Consider the following 21,386-nt stretch of genomic DNA (forward strand, 5'->3'; position numbering starts at 1 on the left):
GTCTGAGGTAAACTTGGAACTTGCCTCCTTGTCCTGTCCTTGAGTATGAAAGGCAAATCATCAGTGACAGAAACTGCCAGAAAAATCATGCGAGTAAGAAGCATCAGAAGACAATGGGCCTGTCATTGGGCAGGGCACATGGCAAATACAAGGTGTTCCATGGTCACTGACCCTACTTTTTTTCTGAGTTTATTAGCCATTTTATGAGAACATCTGGCTCCGTGTTTCTCTCATACTGTTATACTCCTGTAACTTTCATTTTAATGGATGTGAGCTGAGCTAATGGCTGTCTACTTATTCCAATTTCAAGTCCCTGTCCAAAACCCTTTAAATACATGCACCTTGGCTAATAGGCACTGAATATCCAAGTGAGAAGAAATGGAAGCCATTCCACAAATGCTATTCTAGGTTGATTCAATCCTGAGGAATTAAAATTTCACACGTCTGGTTTTAATTTCATTTAAAATTAAATCTCATATTTTAATTCATGAACAATGCATCACTTCAATTAATTAAAAACTTCAATCGGTAGTTTATGGTCATCCATCTCTAAATATTTGCAATCAAGATGAGGCTCTCATGGACAGTTGATGTATGAGCGCATTTGGATCAAGTTTCCCCAAAAGGTGTCAAACAGAAAATTGGGAACCAACTAAGATTAATCAAAAAAAAACAAAGTTCAGCAGCTTCTCTTTAATTGCTCCAAGAGTTTGCCTTGTTTGCACATTTGATATAAAACAAAACAAGTACTCATAACAAAGATGTACCTTGGCAGTCTTCACTAAAACTGCATGTAGTTAACAAAAGGAGTAATGCAGGGGTACAGGAATATCCAGGTGCACATTAACTGTCAGTGACAGCTTGTCTTCAGCTGTCTAGACCTTTAAGTTCAGGAATTCTTCCCCTAAACTTCGCTACCTTCCTCTTCCTTAAAGCCCAACAGTTCAATAAAGCTTTTGGTTAGCTATCTGAATAACTAATGTAACTCAGTATCAATCTATTTCTGATAACGCTCCTGTGAAGCACGATGGGACTTGCTTTATGAGAAACACTGTGTGAATGAGTGCTGTTGATTGGTTCCTGGAAAAGACCTGGAAAAGACTGTAAGACCAAAGAACAGTCAGCAAACTGTAAAAGGTGATGAGCCAACAGGGCTCCTTTGTCACGTTATCAGACCTTCTGCTTTGTGAATGCTTGGGTATAAAATGTATAAACAAAAACTAGGTGGAATTGGCTAATGGTAATCTTGTACTCCTTTGGATGAAAATATATTAAGGCGCTTGCAATCAGAATGTTTTAAGTGGGGAAATGACTACCTGTCAAGAGCACAAGCTATGGTCAATGTGACAGTAAATAAGGAACAGCATCAGTAAGCAATAAGCTGTTTGGTGAAGCAAGGGATATGCTATAAATCTCTGGGTCTTTACTTGGAGTGTAGAAGGATGAGGGGGATCCAACTGAAACTTGCAGAATACTGAGAGGCTTGGATACAGTGTATGTGGAGAAGATGTTTCCACTAGTAGGAGAGACTCAGGGCTGAAAGCACAGCCTCAGAATGAGGGATGACCCTTTAGACATGAGATAAGGAGGAATTTCTTCAGCCACAGGAACTCATTGCCACAGAAGGCTGTGGAGGCCAAGTTATTGCGTGTATTTAAAATACATAGATAAGTTCTTAACTAGCAAGGGGATCAAGAGTTAGGGGGAGAAGGCATGAGAATGGGGTCAAGATGATTGAATGGTAAAGCAGACTTGATGGGCTGAATGGCCTAATTCTTCTCCTATATCTTATGGTCTTATAATATTCAGTTTCCTTGAATTGGATGAGGAAGATGATACAATTGTACAAGGTGTAGATTGAGGGTGAAATCTCTGGATTAATAGGGTTATTCTTAAATTCTGAAACTCTGCTTTTCCAAAGTTGTTTCTGGTTTAAGTTAAAAATCAAATGGCCACACTAGCAACAATGATCACTTGGATCTCTACACAACAAAACTATGAGGTCGAGTCAGCCTCAGACAGAAAAAATAAACAGCACAAATGGTTCACCATCTGGATTTTAAGAAGATATTTTTAAGCAGTAAAAACTAAGTTGGGCGTCAACGAGGTACCAAAATGAGGGAAAGAAAAACTTATTCTGAGAAAATGATTCCAATGTACAGAGACAAGCCAATAATTTTATCCACATGGACCCATTCTATTCAAAAGCCATAACGATTCTTTCCTCCAAAGCCAAAAACACACTAAAAACCAGGCTTTTGGCATTTCAGCAACTAATAACCAAACTCAAGAAAACAGTAGAACTCAAGGAAAGGTGACATCTACATATAATGTACACATGCACCTAAATGGCATTACATGCAGTACTGGCCTGAATACTAATCCTCTGCCATCAGACAGGCTTGAAATGGCAGAAGTACAATTGTCAAGAGTTTATTTGCTGTTACTACTGCCACGACCACTTCAGATATAACATCCTATCCCGTTTTCCAAATAACTTTTAAATTGTTTTATTTGCCTGAAGGTACATGGGCAATCATGTTGGAAACTGGCCATTTCATTGAACCTAAAGCAAGAAACTTAAAAAAAGCTTACTTTGTTTACCCAGGTTTACTGTTGTTTACTGGCTAAACCAGATCAAAAACCAGCGACCAGATCAAAACCACCACACCAACTCAAATTATGGTAATAGGAGCAGAATTAAAATTATTTTATATTTTCTAGGAATTATGGAAAACAAACTGCTGGGAAGGAACTGTCCATACATAGAAGGGAGATATAAAACACTCAAAATGCATAAAATACTTTTGTGAAATCAACTTTTTTTGAAAGCAATATTTTTAAAGTAGATTTGCATCCATCAGTTCTTCAGTGCTGAGACACCCCAATACAACAAAGACCCATTGAGGACAAGAAGCTCCAACATAAGCAAAGCAATTAGATCTAAAATCCCCAAGAGCTCATTGACTTTGTGATTGTGATCAGATATACTTCACTAAACTATCGCAAAGTGGCAATGACTAGGTATGACAGGAAACTTACGTCAAGCAGTAACTGGGATTATAATTTCTGCATCAAATTTAGCAGATCATTAAAGGGGCCAGCTTCAAATCCCTCCCACCCACCCACCCACCAAACAAAAAAGTAGCTTTCCTAACATATCACAACATCACTGTTGTGCCAATTAAAATTCTGTCCCATCAACTACTGTCTCAATAGGATTCTTGTGTTGCGTTATCACCTAATCCCATGTTGTTTGGATGTAAAGAGGTATTCGGGAATCACTCAAACCACAGTGTTTCAGTCATTGTTAGAAGCGGTGTTTATCCATGACTAAAGAGGCACCTTTTGTAGATACAAAAATAGAGTTATATGTGTGCCTTGGTGAGATCTCACTACTTCAGCTTCTTCCCCAGCCTTTCAAAAACACTGACAGTTCCTGTGGAGTCCATCTGAGCAAGTCGACCTTCAGTGCTGCTGGTCACTTTGGTACTAACTGCAGTCCGTGCAGTGTTCTTAATGGTCACAGTGAACTCGGGGCTGCCTCGACTTTTGGTGCTGGTGACTTTGTTGTCCTGTGTGTCTGCCTCGGTGGCACCAGGCTTCCCCAGTCTCTGTCTGACACTGACCTTAGCTTTAGCCGCTGACTGCAATCTGAGTGTGGATGCTGCTGCTGTGGGCTCACTGCTTGGGACTGTCCTGCTGCTGGCTTTAGGGAGCGACAACCGCCTTATTGTGGTAACTGTATTCTTGGCTTTGGCAGCTAAGATTTTCTCCGTGGTTGCAAGCGTGAGCTTTGTAGTCTCCTTTGCGGTTGCAGCTGGGGCTCTCTTCAAGACTCCAGCATACTGAAGCACAGATCCGGCATCATCCTCATCACTGCTCTCTTTCTTTTGACTGACAACTTCACCCAGACGGCTGAAGACTCCTGTTGGCTAAAAGAGATGGAGAATTTCAGTAAAGGTAAATCAGCTGCTTGATTTCAAGTACAATCACCATCTGCCGATACCACTGTGTACTTTCTAACTATGAGGTGAAGGACTAATCATTAGAACAAAGTAAATGAAGAGGAGATCTGCTGGAAGGATTCAAAATGATGACAGATTCAGATAAAGTAAAATGGGAAATAATATTCCAACGATCAACAGCTCTGGGGGATATAACTGATCAGAAACAGAACAGGACCAGCCATTTAAATGCTGCGACTATAAGAGGTCAGGATTTGGGAATTCTGCAGCACGTAATTCTCTTTCTAACTCTTCAAAGCCTGTCCGCTATCTACGAGGCACAAGTCAGGAGTGTGATGGAATACTCTCCACTTTTCTGAGTGAGTGCAGCTCCAAAAACATTCAAGAGGCTCAACAACTTCCAGGACCAAGCAGATTGCTTGATTGGCATCCCTTCAACCACTTTCAACATTCATTCCACCCACCATCAATGCACAGTGTTGGCAGTACGTATCATCGCTGCAGCAACTTCTCAAAACTGCTTCGAAATGCACAGCAGCTTCGGAAAAAAGGGATAGAAGGATGGGGTTCATGGAATGACAGAAGAGGGATGAATGGAGTAGATGGGTATGCATTAGAAGCATGGCACTGGAAGGATGCAATGACATAAGATGGGAATTTAAAGAAATACTGTTACAATAGACACCAATTTCAAAGAAAATGGTTTGTGGGACTCGTGTTAGTTAAAAAATAATAGTTGTTATACTATTCTTATAATCATTTTTTATAGTGGTTCTGGCTCAATGAATTGAGAGGTCAATCAGCAACTTATACTTAGGCGCACTGTGCCCACACACACTATTGTCAACCATTCTAGCCCCATCATCTTGGCTTGTGTTATATTCTGTTTTATTCTTTGTCACATGCACATTGCTTTGAATGTATATTGAAAAAGTGTGCAGACAATCGAAGGGTAGCCCCTGGTCTCCTTATAAACTGGTAATTCAAACAGGCTAACCTGACAACATCAGCTGAACATGGAATCTGAATTACTGTTGCAAATTACTGTATCATTTTGTTTTTATTACCTAGCATAATTTATGTAAAATAATCTTTTTTTAACAACCTTATAAATACAGTAGAGATTTCAGTGCATTAATAAAGAGAATATTGATTCAGAAACTGAAGACATATAGCTTCTGGTGAATAATGAAAAAGAAACTGCTCCCAAAATCTGCACGAATGTCTTCAAGGATGAAAGCCAGCACAACCAAAAGCCACATTTCATGAGTGAAGTTCCTAAATTGGAGAGCTCCCAAAAAGTGGCATGTAATTGCAAACACACTTCTCAATTCATTTTAAAGCCACCCAGTAGCTGCCTTGAATAATCTGACTCAGTCGTATGAATCTGCGGTCCTGTTTATCAAACAAACTCAAAATACTGATTGGTCAGTCCCTGAATGGGAAACAGGGAGCCAACATTTCAAGTTTGATTCTGCAGAAAAATTCTTACTACTTCAGACAAAGGGTTTCACTTAAAGCTGTTGTGTCTTGCACTTGCAGAAACTGATTGACTAGCTGTGCATTCCCAGTATTATCTCTTTACCATTTGCAGCTAGACCAAACAGTAACATTTAATTTTTACAAAAACACGAAATATAGGAACAGGAGTAGGAGTGGACAGCGTGGCCTGTTGTTTACTCAAGCATTTAATCTATTCATGGCTGATCTTGGGATTCAACTCCATTTTCCAATTCACTTTCTATATTCTTTGATTCCTTGAGAGACCAAAAACCTATTAATCCCAGTGTTAAATATATTCAATTTCGGGAGCATCCACAATCTTCAGGGGTAGATAATTCCAAAACTTCACAACTGTTTGAAATAATTTCTCCTCATCCCATATATACCGTCCAACATGATGTGATCAGCAAGAAAACAAGAAACCAGGGCCCAGTGCAGACCGGAAGTTAGGTGACAGTGTGGTCTGCTGTACTGAACTTTATTTCTGTAATGCTGGACACTTTATTTCTGTATTGTCTAAAATTTTGTAATTAAAGAAGCTGTGCCTAGGTACTTTTGTATCGAAGTTGGTGCTGTAATTGGCGACGTATAAACTTTTTACTATACTCGTTGAGTACATGCGACAATAAAGGCTATTCTATTCTTTCTAAAACAGTCTACTGAATGCACGACCACAATCCAATACTAGTAAGCTTTAACCTATCTGATTCTTCATTTATCTACCCATAAAATTAATGTATCTGATGACTGACAAATTAATTTCGGTTGGAAGAAAAGAAACATTATCGCCCTGTGTGAAACAACCAAAAGAAAGCCATGAAGAGTGCTTTTGTACTGTTCACCAATTTGAATTCTGATGTGATTTACGACTTAGTAACTATAATTAATTAGCCCAAGCTTTGCAGTTACAGTACTCCAGCTGTGAAATAAATTCTATCCACCCACTCTTTCATGTCTGTTACACCCTTGCTCGCCAGTAATTCACTTCAAAACATAGAAAATACGGGCCATAGCAGGCCACTCAGTCCATTGAGCCATTTCCACCATTCGGCATGTGATCCTCTATCTGAATGACATACTACTGCGCTCTCCATATGCCTATACTGTTTAGAAATCTATATATCTATTTCTTAAATTTATTCAGTGACTTGGTCTCCACTATCTTATGTGGTCAAGAATTCACCACGTTCACCGTCCTCAGAGTGAAGAAAGTTCTCCTCTTAGTCCTAAATGATCTACTCCATGTCCTGTGACTATGACCCCTTGTTCTAGACTCCCCAGTAAGGGAAACATCATCCTTGCATCCAGTCTGTCCAGCCCTGTCTGAATTTTAGATGTTTAAATGAGATCCCTCTCATTTTTCTAAAATCCAGTTAATACAGACACAGTCAATCTGATCTCTACTCATAGACCAATCCTGCTACCCCAGAAATCAATCTGATGAACCTTTACTACACTACTTTGGTTCTTCCCTTAACTTGTGGGTCTTCTTCCTCCCTGATGTGCTGTACAATGTGTTTTGTTAAAACTGTGGTCACATTACCACGAGCCATTTCTCAAGAGAGAAGGCGGCTATCCCTCAAATCTCTCTTTAACATTCCTACCTTACAGGGAAGCTTCTCAATTCCTTTCTTCCAGAGACTGAACACAAGAACAAACTCTTTGTGACTAAGTTATAGAGTTACATAGTCATATATCATGAACAAATCCTTCGGTCCAACCAGTCCATGCCGACCATAATTCCAAAATAAACTGGTCCCACCTGCTTGCGTTTGGCCCATTTGCTCCAAACACTTCTTATTCAAGTATTTACCTAAATGTGTTTTAAAAGCTGAATCAAAATAAAACCTTATACTACTGAAATGTAATAACTGTAAGAAATCTAGAAGTAAATCTAGAAATAAGCCTGAATCTCAGGAGCAGCTGCAAGATCCACGCTACTTTCAGTCCACCATTTTATAATTCTGCTGTTATGATTTACAAATCCACTGGATAACCACGTTTGGTTTCCACAAACTCTCCACAGCTTGCCTTACATCATTACTCCTTTATTAATTTAATTACACTTTTGCTTCATCCTGCCCCAGATCTTCTTTATTTTCCTTCCCACCTCCTCAGTCCTTTAAAGTTCATATAAACGATCAAATCTTCAACTTCTGCCAGTTACATTTCCAGCATTTTGTTTTGAATTATACATAGATTTAAGTAGCAATCAACATCACTGGAGAGGGAGATTACCTGGTCATTAACATATTGTTGTTGTCAGAGATTGCAGTGTGCAAATTGGATACCATGATTCCCATTTTACACAGTCACTAACTACACTTCTAAAGTACTTCATTTGGTGTAAATTCTGGGGCGTCTTGAAGTGTTATATGCAAGGCTTTCTTTCTTTAGAAAAACATCCCCAGGTATGTCAAAGGCATCAGGATGAGAAAATGGATGCTGAGTCAAATGGGGATAGAGGTTACCAAAGGGTTGGCCACAATAAATATATTTCAAAGAGGGTCATAACAGAGGAGAGGAAGGTTGAGCAATGGTGAGAGAATTTGAGAAGCTCTGACATATGTGCCCAGAACTGGACACAATATTCCAGCTGAGTCAAACTAATGTTTTATAAAGTGGCAAAGTGGGAGGGTATGTGAGCAAGCCTGGAGTTAGAGAGTTCAGGGAGGGAGAAAGAAGATAGGGGTATGGAGAAATGAAGCCACGAAAGGATTAAACAGCAAAAGTGATCAATTTAAAAATAAGATATTACAGTTCATTAAGAATGTGATGACTGGTGAGTAGGGTTCCATGTGAAGTGAATAAAAGCAGCTGAGATTTAAATTCTCAGAATCATAGTCACAGATGTAATTAATCCATAACAGCACAACTGCATCAAGTCAAAATAGACTTTTGCTCAATTTGGATCTCCCTAACTTTGGAAAACTTCAGGAGATTCAGCAGTTTATTCCTTTAGTTAAACACATTTTCTTCATTTATTAATTTTAGACATGATAACCGCTCATAATATCATAATCACTGTGAAATCTTGGCTTTGAAAATATGTCTAACCCATTACAGTGATTTTTTGTTTAGATTTTTAATACTGCTTAAATATAGCACATGAATTATACCTAAAGCTTGTTGCACTTAATATCTTATTGAGGGTCCAGTTCTTGGTATCAGTGGCCCTAGCCAAACCCAAACAAACCATTGATAACACCAGGTTATTTTTGAGCATGTTTTGCTTGATAACACTGTTGATGACTTCCTACATCACAAAAGCAAAGAAGTTTTGTTTAATTAAAAAAAGATGTTTAATTCACCATCCCTAATCCCTTAAGAACTGGTGAGCCATATTCTTGAATACAATGTTAGGTCATTTCAAAGGGCAATTTCAAGTTAACCATAGTATCAGAGGACTGGTGGGATTTGAACTCATTTCTCAGGATTATTAATCCAGCAGAATAACCACAATGCCACCACGACCCAGTTCAAGACACACAACACTAGCAAGATCAGTTTAAATAGCATTTTGAATCTGAGATAGATTTTTGATACAAGAAGTGTAGAAGAGTATGGACATATAGTAGATTGATTCAGATCAGTCATAATCTCATTAAATAACAGGACAGGCTCACAAGCTGGTTGGTATCTGCCAGCTCCTATGTTTATAGATGTCTTGATGGTTGTCTTCCTTTCTCTTTATTCTTTCATGGGATGCAGGTATCAGGGGCAAGGTCAGCACTTGTTGCCTATCCCTAATTGCCTTTGAACTATGTAACTTGTTAGACCATTTCAGAGGGCAGTTAAGAATCAAACCCCACATTGCTGTGGTTCTGCAGTCACATGTAGGCCAGACCAGATAAGGATGGCAGATTTCCGTCCTCCAAAGACATGAGCTTTACAGCAATAATAGTTTTCATACTCACCATCACGGAGACTAGCTTTATATTTCAGACTTATTTACCACCAACTGCTGCTTGAACCCATGTTCCCAGAACATTAGCCTAGGGTTCTGAATTACTAATCCAGTGACATTACTATACCATCATCTCCACTAGTTGCAACTCTTTCTCCAACTAAGTGGCTTGCTAGGTGTTAGAAATCAAGTACATAGTATGGAAGGACAGTCATATGTGGACTAGGTGGAACAGAATGAGTAGGTTTCCTTCTCCAAAGTTATTTATTGAACCAATGAGGTCATTTTCCTCCTGGTGCTAGCAATTCAATTTTTCAACTAGCTACAGGGCGATTTGAATTCAATGTCTAGGTTTCAATATGCTATCTGACTCGCTCACCAAAGAAACAAGCAATCTGCTTTTTACAAAGAATAAACTGCATCTCATTCAGGCCTCACCTTGCTCCCAGTCGTGGTGTCTGCTTTTGCTTCTGCGCCAAGTCTATCAAAAACAGACATTCTTGGCAAACCTGAAGTTAGAACAAGAGCAAACATTTACAATACTGGCATCAGATCAGTCATCTCAAAACATAGGAGAGACAGTGATGTATCTGAAGGTTAGGATTTGTTTCAATTAGAAGTATTAGTACCTTGAGAATTTGAAGCTTTCTAGTGCCTAAAATAACAGCTGCAAGTCTCCAGAGTACAAGAATCAGTAATATTAGGGTTGAAGCAAAAACTGGTAGCCCTGTTTAGTAGTTTAAGATATTTACATGCTCAATCTGCACTACAAAATAAGGAATACTTGCTGTGTTAGCATGCAGCAGTCACCGAACAGTAAGCACTGTGTGATCACTGTACCTTTCGAGGCTTGCTGTTCCAGGATTTTCTTAGTTTTTGCAGTTGTTCCTTTTGGCATATTGATTATGTATTTACCTTCCATTTCTGCAGTCACACGGCGTCGCTTTGCAGAGGTTTCAGGACCTGGATCGGCTGGTCGAGAGAGAACTGAATAACAAAACGGCAATTTAAGGTATGCAGGAACAGCACAGAAGCCTTAAACAACATCCCTTATCAACTTTTGAGGACCCCAGCCTTTCTGCTACAGGTTATTGTTAATTCAAAATTGATGCAATAATTCAAATGATCTAATAATTCAATTTTTTTTAACATGAATGGTCAGGTGTATTTGCTGAAATAAAATTGAATAATTTCCATTTTTCAATGCAAACACAAATCTCAATTAACAATAAACTGTAAACGGTAACTCAAAGGTAATGCCAATGACTGTGGATGGACATCATTGCTTTTTCTTCATGATACAATACCCCTGTTTGAGTCAGTATCTTCTCCAGCCACATGCAGAATATACAAGCTGTCAGCATGGCCCATTTCATTGTTCCCAACCACAGCATAGAGAAAGTAAATATATTCTACTGGTAAAATTCTTTAGCAGAAGGTTAGAAAGCACTATTTTTCTGTAATCAATTAGGGGATTTCTTTCCTGTGTTTCACTGTCAAGGTTACATTTTGCAGGTCTTGTTTTAAGGCCAACGAAACATGCAGCCTGAAAATACAGCCGATGACATAATTAGTTAGGAATCTAAATCCAATCTCATACTTGTACCTGTCAAATATTAACTGAAGGAACTGTGGGACAGGGAAGACAGGACTATAAATTGTCATCATGTCTCTGTGCAATGAAAAACTTCTTTCTAGAGTCCCCTAAGGATAAACTCACCATTCAGTTGGCCTGATCAGTGACTCTCAGACAGCTGACAGGACCAAGGACGGTGGCTGGGATACCATGGTTATTTCGCAATATTCCAGTCTGGAGCAGAAAAGGAGCTGCCAAAGTTCCCAAACCTTTTTTGCTATCCCATGACATTTGTTGGAAAGCGGATGCATCTGGGTGTGGATGAAGGTAGGAATGGGTTTAGCAGTGAATGATTCCCTCTCTCACTCAAATAAGCCACTGAAAAATCATTGTTTTGGCTTCAGTTAAGGTGAGGTACTACAGAGCTGCCTGAACCTGTGGAACAACAGTCCAACTTGGAACCAAATCCTCACACCCCTGCGTGCCCTTAGGAAGCAAAGGAAAACAATGATGAAGTAATTGTGGATGATCATCGTGGCAGTGAGATCTATTTTCTGCCTTACCTCAAATTTTATAACATGTATACATCCAGGAATGGAAAGAGAATCTAAAATCTTGGGAGTGGTTGAAAGAAATGTAAATAAAACAAACTCTAGACATGCATTACATAGGGTGTACGACCTCAAGCTTCATGCTTTAAGGTAACAGGAAAATGGTGACCGATTTTCAAGAGGTCTCATTTCCCTTTCATACCTGCTTTCTTTGTGGCCAGTTTGTTGGCCACAGTGACGGATATCTTGGAAGTGCTTGTTTCAGGTCTCCGGATAGGGGTAGAAGGTGGGGATTCTCTGCTCAAACTGTTAGCAATCATTCTAGAGGCAGCTGAATCAGGGAAGAAAATGAGAGAGGACATATGCGTATAGCACACACCCATACACAAATTAATTTAATTACAGGAGTAGAAACAACCTTTGATAGGGAATCAATGCCCATTTCTTCAGTGTCACATGAACGAGGTAGCTTGTTTCACTTAAATTAAATTCAACTTAATGGAAGAAACTAAACATCCTGCTTTAAAATCACTCCTAAAATGTTGTAAAGAATAAAGAACTTCTGTTTTTCATTGATGCAAGGTCTGTTCACAGGGATGCTTCCTGCAGCAGTGTTGGATTAAGCTCCCCAAGATTCATCATAAACTGACAAGCACCATTTGCCCTTGCCCCACCTCTGAGGTTTCAATAGCTGGTGTTTAGGATTAAAGCGAAAAGAAGTGGAATGGGGAGCACACTATGTTTGAAGCAGTCCTCAACCAATCTACAAACTAACTGACTCACAACGATTTTGTTGGATGTTTGTATTGAAATGCCATTATATTACAGTCTGCGAGAGATGCTAAAGGCAAATCATCCTCTTTGCATGCAACACATTCATCCTTGCATGACCCAAACTGGCTCCATAGTAAACTGCAACATTAGGTCCCAAGCTAACTGGGAACAGAGCTGGGCCAAGTAATGTGGTTACATAGTAAACCACAACAGCTTCACACAGCCCCAAGAGCTGCGATAACCTAAGCCACTGGCTGCAGATGCACATTTCACAATCAGTTAGAAGGCTTTACAGCATCTCAATATGATGAAGCCTTAGAATGGAGGCAAACTCCTTACTGATCATGTCAATAGAGTGAACAGGCAGTGTGAGACAGTGACCTGAGTATGAGGAGCACAAAGTGGAGGAACCTCATATAATTCTGGCAACAAAATTATCATTTCTACAGAAAGATTGAAAGAAATACAGGAGCTATTCTTTAGTTTCATAAATGGAGAGAACATTATAACCTAAAGGAGCCTTCTCAGACTTTATTCAAGATCCATCTCACTCCTCCCGGCAAAGCCCATTCATAACTCCTCACAACTCTATTATAGTTGAAGCAGTGAACATCTAACAAGATTATTATTCACAAGTTTTAGTATTCGAAGAGTTTGAAATTACATTGTGTACAGACTAGAATATGAGCAGCTACTAGTTAAACTAAGTCTTTTTAAATAAAAATCAGGATATGTCTACCTGTTACATTATTAGAGATATTTTATCTCGATGTTACACAACAGAGTCAGCAGTTTAAAAATAACTAATCGTAATGTTTTCTTTTGATCCACTTCAGGAAGATGAACTTGCACGAGATGGACTCTGTACTGGAACATTACTCCAGTTTGTTTTCAAAGCTCTTCCAAATTTACTGGGGGAAGAGTGTAGCTCTATGATGAAATTTACTGTGGAGCTCTCTCCGGTCCTGATGCCCAGGCAAAGCACATGGTAACTAGAGACCAGAATTGCAGTAAAACTGGGGTGTGGTATACACAGCACAAGAATTGTCTCAGTTTAAAGCTACACGTTAATATAGTTAACTGGTTTTTTTAAAAAAAATGCTTAAATAGGCTACAATAAACTACTTCAGTAAGAGCACAACTAAATAAAATTACAATTTTTAATTTTATCCACTGTTTACAAAATAAAAATTCCACAAACTGGGTTTACTTACGGGAGCTGGCTGTTCTTTTTAAATCAAATTGCGCATTTCCATGACTGGTGCTTATAGACTCTGTGGCCACCTTAGCAAGTTCCTAGAAGTAGAAGATCCAGCTTAAGGAACTGTACACGGCTGCATGTGATGAGACTTTTAACTGGTTATCATAAAATATCAGGGTTGAGAGTGATGTGGGCAAACAAGATCATCAAGAACTGTGGTAAGGTTCTCAATAGGAATTCAGGAAAATTTCAGGGAGGGGAGGGAAAGGGAAAGGGAAAGGGAAAGGGAAGATAATTATGTATAGCACTCGGCTTCTAAAGTACATTATTAAGCTCAGAATACCCATCAGACTATAATTTTAAAGCAAATTTCATAAAACAAAATGAAATCAAGTGAAGCTTGCATAATACAAAAATAATACCCCAAGAGTTGCTTGCTTTTCTATTCTGAGATGTGGAGAGCTGAGGAACACAGAATTACAGAATAGTGTAATACAGGAGATGGCCAAGTGGCTCATCAAGCCAGTTCCTGCAAAGAGCAATCCAGTTAGTCCACTACCTGGCTCCTTCCCCATAATTTTATTTCCTTCAAGTATTTATCCAACTGCATTTTGAAAGCTACTACTTTTGCATCTGCGTCCATCAATCCAAAGGCAGTGTACTCAAAATCGTAACCATTCAAAACATAAAACAATTTTCACCACAGTTGCTTTTAGTTTTCTTGTCAATCACCTTAAATCTGAGGAGAGAGGGCTAAGTTTTTCAGATTGATGACCTTTCATCAGCCCTACTGTCTTCATATATGTTGCCTAACCGGCATCAAACAATCTTCAGCAATCTGTATTGTCTGGTCACCAATGTACCAGCATCTGGAAAGATCTACTTATTAACTCCAAGTAAAAGCAACAGGAGTACGAAGAGGCCCTATGTCCCCTCCAATATGCATCACCTTTCAATACGAGGTTTCCTGCCCAATCCCCATATACCAAGTCCCTCAAAATAGATCAGTTTCAATTTTGAATGTAATTATTGACTTAGCACCCACACCATTTGGGATAGATAATTCCTAAAATTTACAATCCTTTGAGTGAAGAGACCTCACCTCATTTCAGTCCTAAACAGTCGATATCTTTTTCTTTCTTTATTCATTCATAGAATGAGGGTGTTGCTGGCCAGGCAGCATTTATTGCCCAGTTCTGGTTGCACCAAGGGCAGTTAAGCTTCAACCACATTGCTGTGGGTCTGGAGTCACATGTATGCCAGACTAGGTAAGGTCAGCAATTTCCTTTCCTAAAGGACATTAATGAACCAGATGGGTTTTGCTAACAATCAACAATGGTCATCATTAGACTCTTAATTCCAGATATTTCATTGAATTCAAATTCCACAATCTGCTGTGGTGGGATTCGAACCCGGGTCCCCAGAACATTATCTGGGTCTCTGCGTTAATAGTCCAGTGATAATACCACTAGGCCATCACCTCCCCAATTATTCTGAGAATAATGACCCCCCCCAGTTCTAGCTTTTCTGGGGTGGGGGAGGAGGGAAAGCAACCTTTCAGCAACTTTGCAGTCCAGCTCTCTAGATGTTTGTGTTTTGATGAGAATACCTCCCATTCTTCGAGACTTCACAGCACTCTGCTCAATCTCTCCTGGTAGCGCAGAAATCTAATTTCAGAAATGAATCAAGCTCTCAGTTGCATTCTAAGTACTTTATTCCTTAGGTAAGGAGACCAAAAGTGTACAGTGATCTCCAAACACCATCTTACAAAAGCTTTATAATGTTCATTAAGAGTGCTAAGAAATTCAGGGTTTTCAGGGGGCAGCATGGCAAACTATTCAGTCAAAGTGTTAATTTTAAAGTGCTCTTAAAGTCTGAGTTTCTTTCTTTCAGTAGTTACCTATGTCAGTAGGTAGCTGGTCATTAAAAGATAGAGGAAAGCTTTATGCTGTTTAATACATTACTACGCAAGTCATTTTGTTTTCTCAATCACAAGCCTCTTCAACATTGATAGCGTCCTGTTCTACGGACCTTGGCTCCTCAACAAAGGTTTCCAAATCTAAAACGGCCTTCTGGACTTCTGCCAACAGCACTAAATATTTTATAAGAATTCAATGTATGTTCATTAAAGAAGCTGTGTGGTCCATATTGGCAGTGAATAACTCCCAGTGCAAATTGCTGCAGCTCCACTTCTAAATGCAGTGTCAGGTTCTCATTTGATGCAGAGACATTTAAAATGAGTGCTTCACTGATGTGTAGCCTACTTAAAGTGGCCAATCTCAGGCGTTTCACACCATTACAGAAAACGACTAGGGAAGAAGGATCCCATTTGGGCCGCAACTAGCTTCTCCATCCGGAAATAATCCACAGTCCTATCGAATATTTCTGAAATTATTCCAAGATTTTTGTCTCCACAGTCACAGCCAGAAATGTATTCCAAGTGTTGATCTCTCTTCGTGGAAAAACCTCTTGACGCCAGACTTAAATTTTCCCACTGTGATTAAATAACCCTTTACAACCTCAACAATTTTCTTACACTGTTAATTCACCAACCTGTCTGCTTTCTGGAGATTTTACTTTCTAGTTTCCCATTGGGCTTACATTGACATGGAGTGAGTGGCACAGTGATAAACACATGAAATATACATTTGTGGAGTTGGACGGGGGACTTCAGTTGTGTAGAGAGATACACTCTCAGAATAAGAGGAAGGCCATTTAGTACTGGGATGAGGAGTAATTCCTTCACTTAGAAAGTGGTGAAACTTTGGAATTCTGGACCTCAAAGGGTTGTGGGTTAAATGTGTTCAAGACAGAAATCAACAGATTCCTCGATACTAAAGGTGGGCACAGTGGCTCAGTGGTTAGCACCGTTGCCTCACAGCGCCAGGGATCTGGGATCAATTCCAGCCTCAGGTGACTGTCTGCGCAGAGTTTGCACATTCTCCCCATGTCTGTGTGGGTTTCCTCCCACAGTCCAAAGATGTGCAGCTTAGGTGGATTGACCATTCTCAATTGCCCCATAGTGTCCAGGATTGTGGAGGCTGGTAGATTAGCCATGGGAAACACACAGTTAGGGTAGGGGGCTGGATCTGGATGGGATGGTCTTCAGAGAAGTGGCGTGGACTCAATGGGCTGAATGGCCTGCTTCCACACAGTAGTGATTCTAAAATTAACGATGGGGAAAATGACAGAGTTAGGTGATCAGCCATGAATGGCAGAGCAGGCTTGAGGAACTGAATGGCTTATCCCATGCTCCTAAGGCTAAGATGGGACTTAACCCCTTGGAACAGAGACGGTTAAGAGGAGATTCAAAACAATGGGTCTCTTCGAGAAGAGCGAGGAGAAACAGTTTGCAGTGGCAGGAAGAGGCAGTAACCAGAAAAAAAAAGTTTCAATCTTATGATACAAAAACTAGAGGGGAAATGAGGATTATGCAGTAGTTTTAGAAACAGATTTCAAGTGCAAATTCAACATAAAGTTGACAGAGAAACATTTCAATTATTGTGGGGAAAGAACAGGACAAGTTAGACTATTTGGAAAGGTCTATCAAAGAATTGACAGAGACACAATGGGTTGAATGGCCTCCTCCTATGCTATACAATTCTACAGGAAAATAAAGCCTCAAGATAAATTTGATCAAATATGATAAATGGAACCAAGGAATCCATGCATTTGGCTCACAAAAGCATGTAAACAGGAGGGTTCGGGTTAGGGTTGCTCGTTTTAAACTCCAGAGAATAAAAGCCCATTTTATTCCATCTCTCCACACGGAATAACCCTCTCATCAATCTAATGAACTGCCTTTATTCTACCTTTAGGACAAGTATATACTCGTCATGTGTGGAAATCAAAACTGGACATGATACTTATTGTTGTGGACATACAAAACAACCCTATAGAATTGCAGCAAGACATTTTGACTCAGTGTAAAGTATATCAAATTCCTTGCAATGCATACCAGTTGCCTTCCTCATTGTTTACTCTGCCTGCATGTTAACTTTCTGTGATTTATGTACAAGCCATGCAAATCTTGTTTTATATCAACATTTACTAGACTGTCATATTTAATCTCTTTAATTCTACCAAAGTGGGCAATTTCACATTCCTCCAAATTAAACCATATCTGCCATCTTCTGCCCACTCATATAACGTACATTGTCTTTGCGTTCTCCTCACAGCTTATTTTCATCTCCAGCTTGGTGTCAGCAGCCAACTTCTACATATTACACTCAGTCCTCTCACTGCTACCGTTTGTAAATAGCTGACACCCGAGCACTCATCATCACAACATTCTGCTAGTTGCACTGTGTCACCTGAAAGTGACCCATTTCTTGACTTGTTGCTTTCTGTCTATTAACCAATCCTCAATAACAAATGGTAAATGACTCACTAATCCTTGAATCTTAAGCCTGTTTACACCAACTTGTGGGGAAATGTGAGGTTATCCAGCTTGATCAGACAAAAAGGTGAGCGACTAGCAAACATCAGTTGTAGAAAGATATAATGTCCTTGTACACAAAGTTAATGTTTGCTGAGCTCACTGTGCAAATATGTACCAGTGGAGGGTGAATGGTATCTAGTGTACTATATTAATGCTATGGAAAAAGTTGAAATAGAATTAAGTTAAATGCTTATTTAAAAAGTACATTTGGACTAACAGATGATTGAATATGCATTATAAAAGGGGCTATTTTTCTTTGGGATTAATTTTGGTTTTTGGCTTTCAGTTCCAAGCCTCTGTCCTAACAGGCACCCCACCAGTATATGTTCATTAGGTGATAGAAATTAAAAATCCTGAAACAGCCCTTCTCATGGACTTGATCCCTTTTCCCGCCATAGAATATAGTGGTCCCAATCTTGCTTCAGTGAAAATTTGGTCTTTTATAAATTTTGCAGTTTTATAGAACCTTTCTTTCATTCTGCATTGCTCACCAATGTTAATAACTGTTGTACCTTTATCATAATCTAAGTATACAGGGTTTTAATTAAATGCTTTTATGTTGAATGTATTTGTTAAATGCTCCAAGTAATTTGTTTCCCCCTTTATGCCCACGGTCTCAAATAAGAACAAATTGGGTACTGTACAGATCTTACAAAAAGGTCTAAATTAACAACTCAAAACAATATTTGTTCCTCAACATTGGATTCCCTCACCATTGAGCTGACAGGGCCCTTGACAGTATCTAACCCATTTAGCACAGTTCTGCTCTTACATCTTCCCCTCCTTTCCATAACTGTGATATGGGTCCCTTTGCCCTCACCAGCTTTCATATTCAATTCATCCTTCACCATTTCCATCACCAAATACATTTCTCCCCTTTCAGCACTCCAAAGGGACTGTTACCTCTGCATATCCTGGTTCATTCTTCAAGTACCCCAAAAGCCCAATCTTTTTCCCACATCACCTTTCCATGCAAGTTCAGGAAATTTAACATCACCCTTTTTACCTCCTTTCTTCTCACTGTCCAAGATCCCAAACACTCCTCGCCCATGAAGAAGCAATTACTTCGCATTTGCTGCTCAAAACGTACTCTGTTCTACAATGGGGAGACCAAGTGCAGATTGTAACATTGTTTTGCAGAGCACCTCTATTCAGGTCACGAACACAAGCTGCTGGTGGTATGCTATTTTAATTCTTCATTTTGCTCCTACATCATCTCTCAGCCCTTTGCCTCCTGCAAGGTTCCAATGAAGCTTAAGGCAAATTATAGAAAAAGAAAGTTATCTCTCAACTAGGCATTTTATAGCCTTCAATATCCAAGAATGAATTCAACAATATTAATTGGAATCTCTGCCCAGTTTTGTTTTCTTAATGTTAGTTGGCTTCGACTTCACTATGTCCTTTCTCTTGTTTTAGCTTATAAACAGCAGCTGTTCACTATTCTGCCATTCACGTATCCTCTGGAGACATCTTTTATTTTTTCACATGTTCCATTATCCTTCCCTTTGGCTTAACATCACCAAATACTTTGTCATTTAATCTCTCCTGTTCTCCAGCCTATGACAAAATTAACATTTTGTGCTTTTATCATCATTCTCCCTTTAGATTGTTTAGGATTTATTAAAATTCTAACTTTTCCCACTTCTCACAAAAAGTAATAAACCTGAAACATTAACTCCATTTCTTTCTCATCATTTGCTGCAGTACTTCATATTTGAATTAGATATTCCATCTACTCAGATGCTCCATGTACTAATCCACTAGGACAGGAAATCTCGGTACAAAATGTCCAGTCTCCATTTGCATTACAGATACAATGCCATATAAACAATGGTCTTACGCATTGATTTTACTAACTAGTGGTCACACTGAAAGGATTCTTCTATACATTAATTTCTTTATTGAACTACATCCATCTCCTCAAATCAGAGACAGATACAGCAGCAGTGAAACTTGCCAATAAGTAATTTGGAAAATATACTCAGCGCAAAGCTTTATGTAGATTAATGCTGTACCAAAGTGAGTTTGCTCAAAAATTATTTTTGTTATTGCCTATTGCAAGTTGAATGGCAAATAGTAGAAATGAACTTGAAATATGAAATGTTGCAGGCTGAACTACTGACAGGAGTATAAACTTATATTGAGGCTTCATTACGCCATGTATTTATTGAATACCTTAATTTTTTTTATCATTTGTGTCTACTAGTAGGTAATACAGTCAAAAATATTTAATGGGATGGCGTGTAACGTTAGATTAAATACACCTCAAACTATTACTTAAATTCAAATTTGAAATTCAAGTCAAATATTAAAACAGTTATTTTAAATTGTTTATATCACAATTATTAAACAAGAAACATATAGACGCTGCTTAATTAAGGCAATATCTTGCCAATCTTCACCTGTTTGTACACCACTTTGGCGTGTTTGAGAATAGCAATAATATCTCCAACAACGGAGATACCCAGTTCATTCATGATATCTTTGGTGAGGTCCATGAGCATATTCTTCTGTATCCTGTGCAAACACAAAAAAGTTTTACATGAAATACAAACATACTAATTAGAAGTAACAGGTCATTCTGCCCCTCTAGTTCACTCCGACATCCAATAGTCAGGGTTGATCTGGCCGTAACAACAGATCAACATTCCGTGATTAGCAAGAATCATCTATTTCTACCTTAAAAATAATCAAGGACTTTGCTTGCACCACCTTTTCAGGAACAGTCCCAAAGACTTGTGACTCTTTGAGAGAAAGGATTTTGCCTTATCTCTATTTTAAACTGTCTGTTTTAAAAGGCGACCCCTAGTTCCAGATTTTCTCATAAAAAGAAACATCCTTTTCACATCTATCCTGTCAAGACCCCTCAGGATTTTCAGTTTTCAATTAAGTCACCTCTTACTTTTTTAAACCGTGATGTGGAGATGCCAGTGTTGGACATCACTTCACCTGACGAAGAAGCAACACTCTGAAAGCTAGTGATTTCAAATGAACCTGTGGACTATAACCTGGTGTCATGTTACTTCTGACTTTTCCTAAACTGCAGCAAATAAAAGTTTAGGCCGTCCAACGTTCCCTCATAAGACAACATCTTCAATCCAGATATTAGTCTAGTAAAGCCTCTCTGAACTGCCTCCAATGTAATGAAATCTTTCTTTAAATAAGATGACCAGTACTGTACACAGTAGTCCAGATGCAGAATACCTTACACGTCACTGGTGCTGCTGTTAGCAGTTGGGTGGTGCAGCGGATTCAGCATTGGCTTCTGTTCTCTGGGAGGATGTGTCAAATTCAGCTTGGCTGATGAAACTACAGCCTTCTTTCTATATGGGCAGTAAAGGTCCTCATGGAGAGAAGTCTGGACATTCTTGATTCAGTTCCCTAGTGCTTATTGGTCTTTCATACCATAATCCCTGAAATCCATTACAATGCGTTAATCTTATTTTGAAGATTCATAAAATGGTT

General features: G+C 39.1%; 1 protein-coding gene across 1 annotated transcript; it reads right to left on the reverse strand.

The window, feature by feature from the left end:
• Nucleotides 1–678: 678 nt before the first annotated feature.
• Nucleotides 679–20,479, reverse strand: cunh19orf47 (chromosome unknown C19orf47 homolog; the record flags this gene model as incomplete). Its single annotated transcript, XM_048593454.1, has 6 exons — nt 679–3,935; nt 9,817–9,887; nt 10,219–10,365; nt 11,708–11,836; nt 13,494–13,575; nt 20,324–20,479. Coding segments are annotated over 6 exons (1,125 nt in total), but the record flags the coding sequence as incomplete, so codon positions are not given.
• Between the last annotated feature and the right edge of the window lie 907 nt (nt 20,480–21,386).

The sequence above is a fragment of the Rhincodon typus genome, unplaced genomic scaffold (assembly GCF_021869965.1).
Source record: "Rhincodon typus isolate 14 unplaced genomic scaffold, sRhiTyp1.1 hic_rhity00002892, whole genome shotgun sequence".
NCBI lineage: Eukaryota > Metazoa > Chordata > Chondrichthyes > Orectolobiformes > Rhincodontidae > Rhincodon > Rhincodon typus.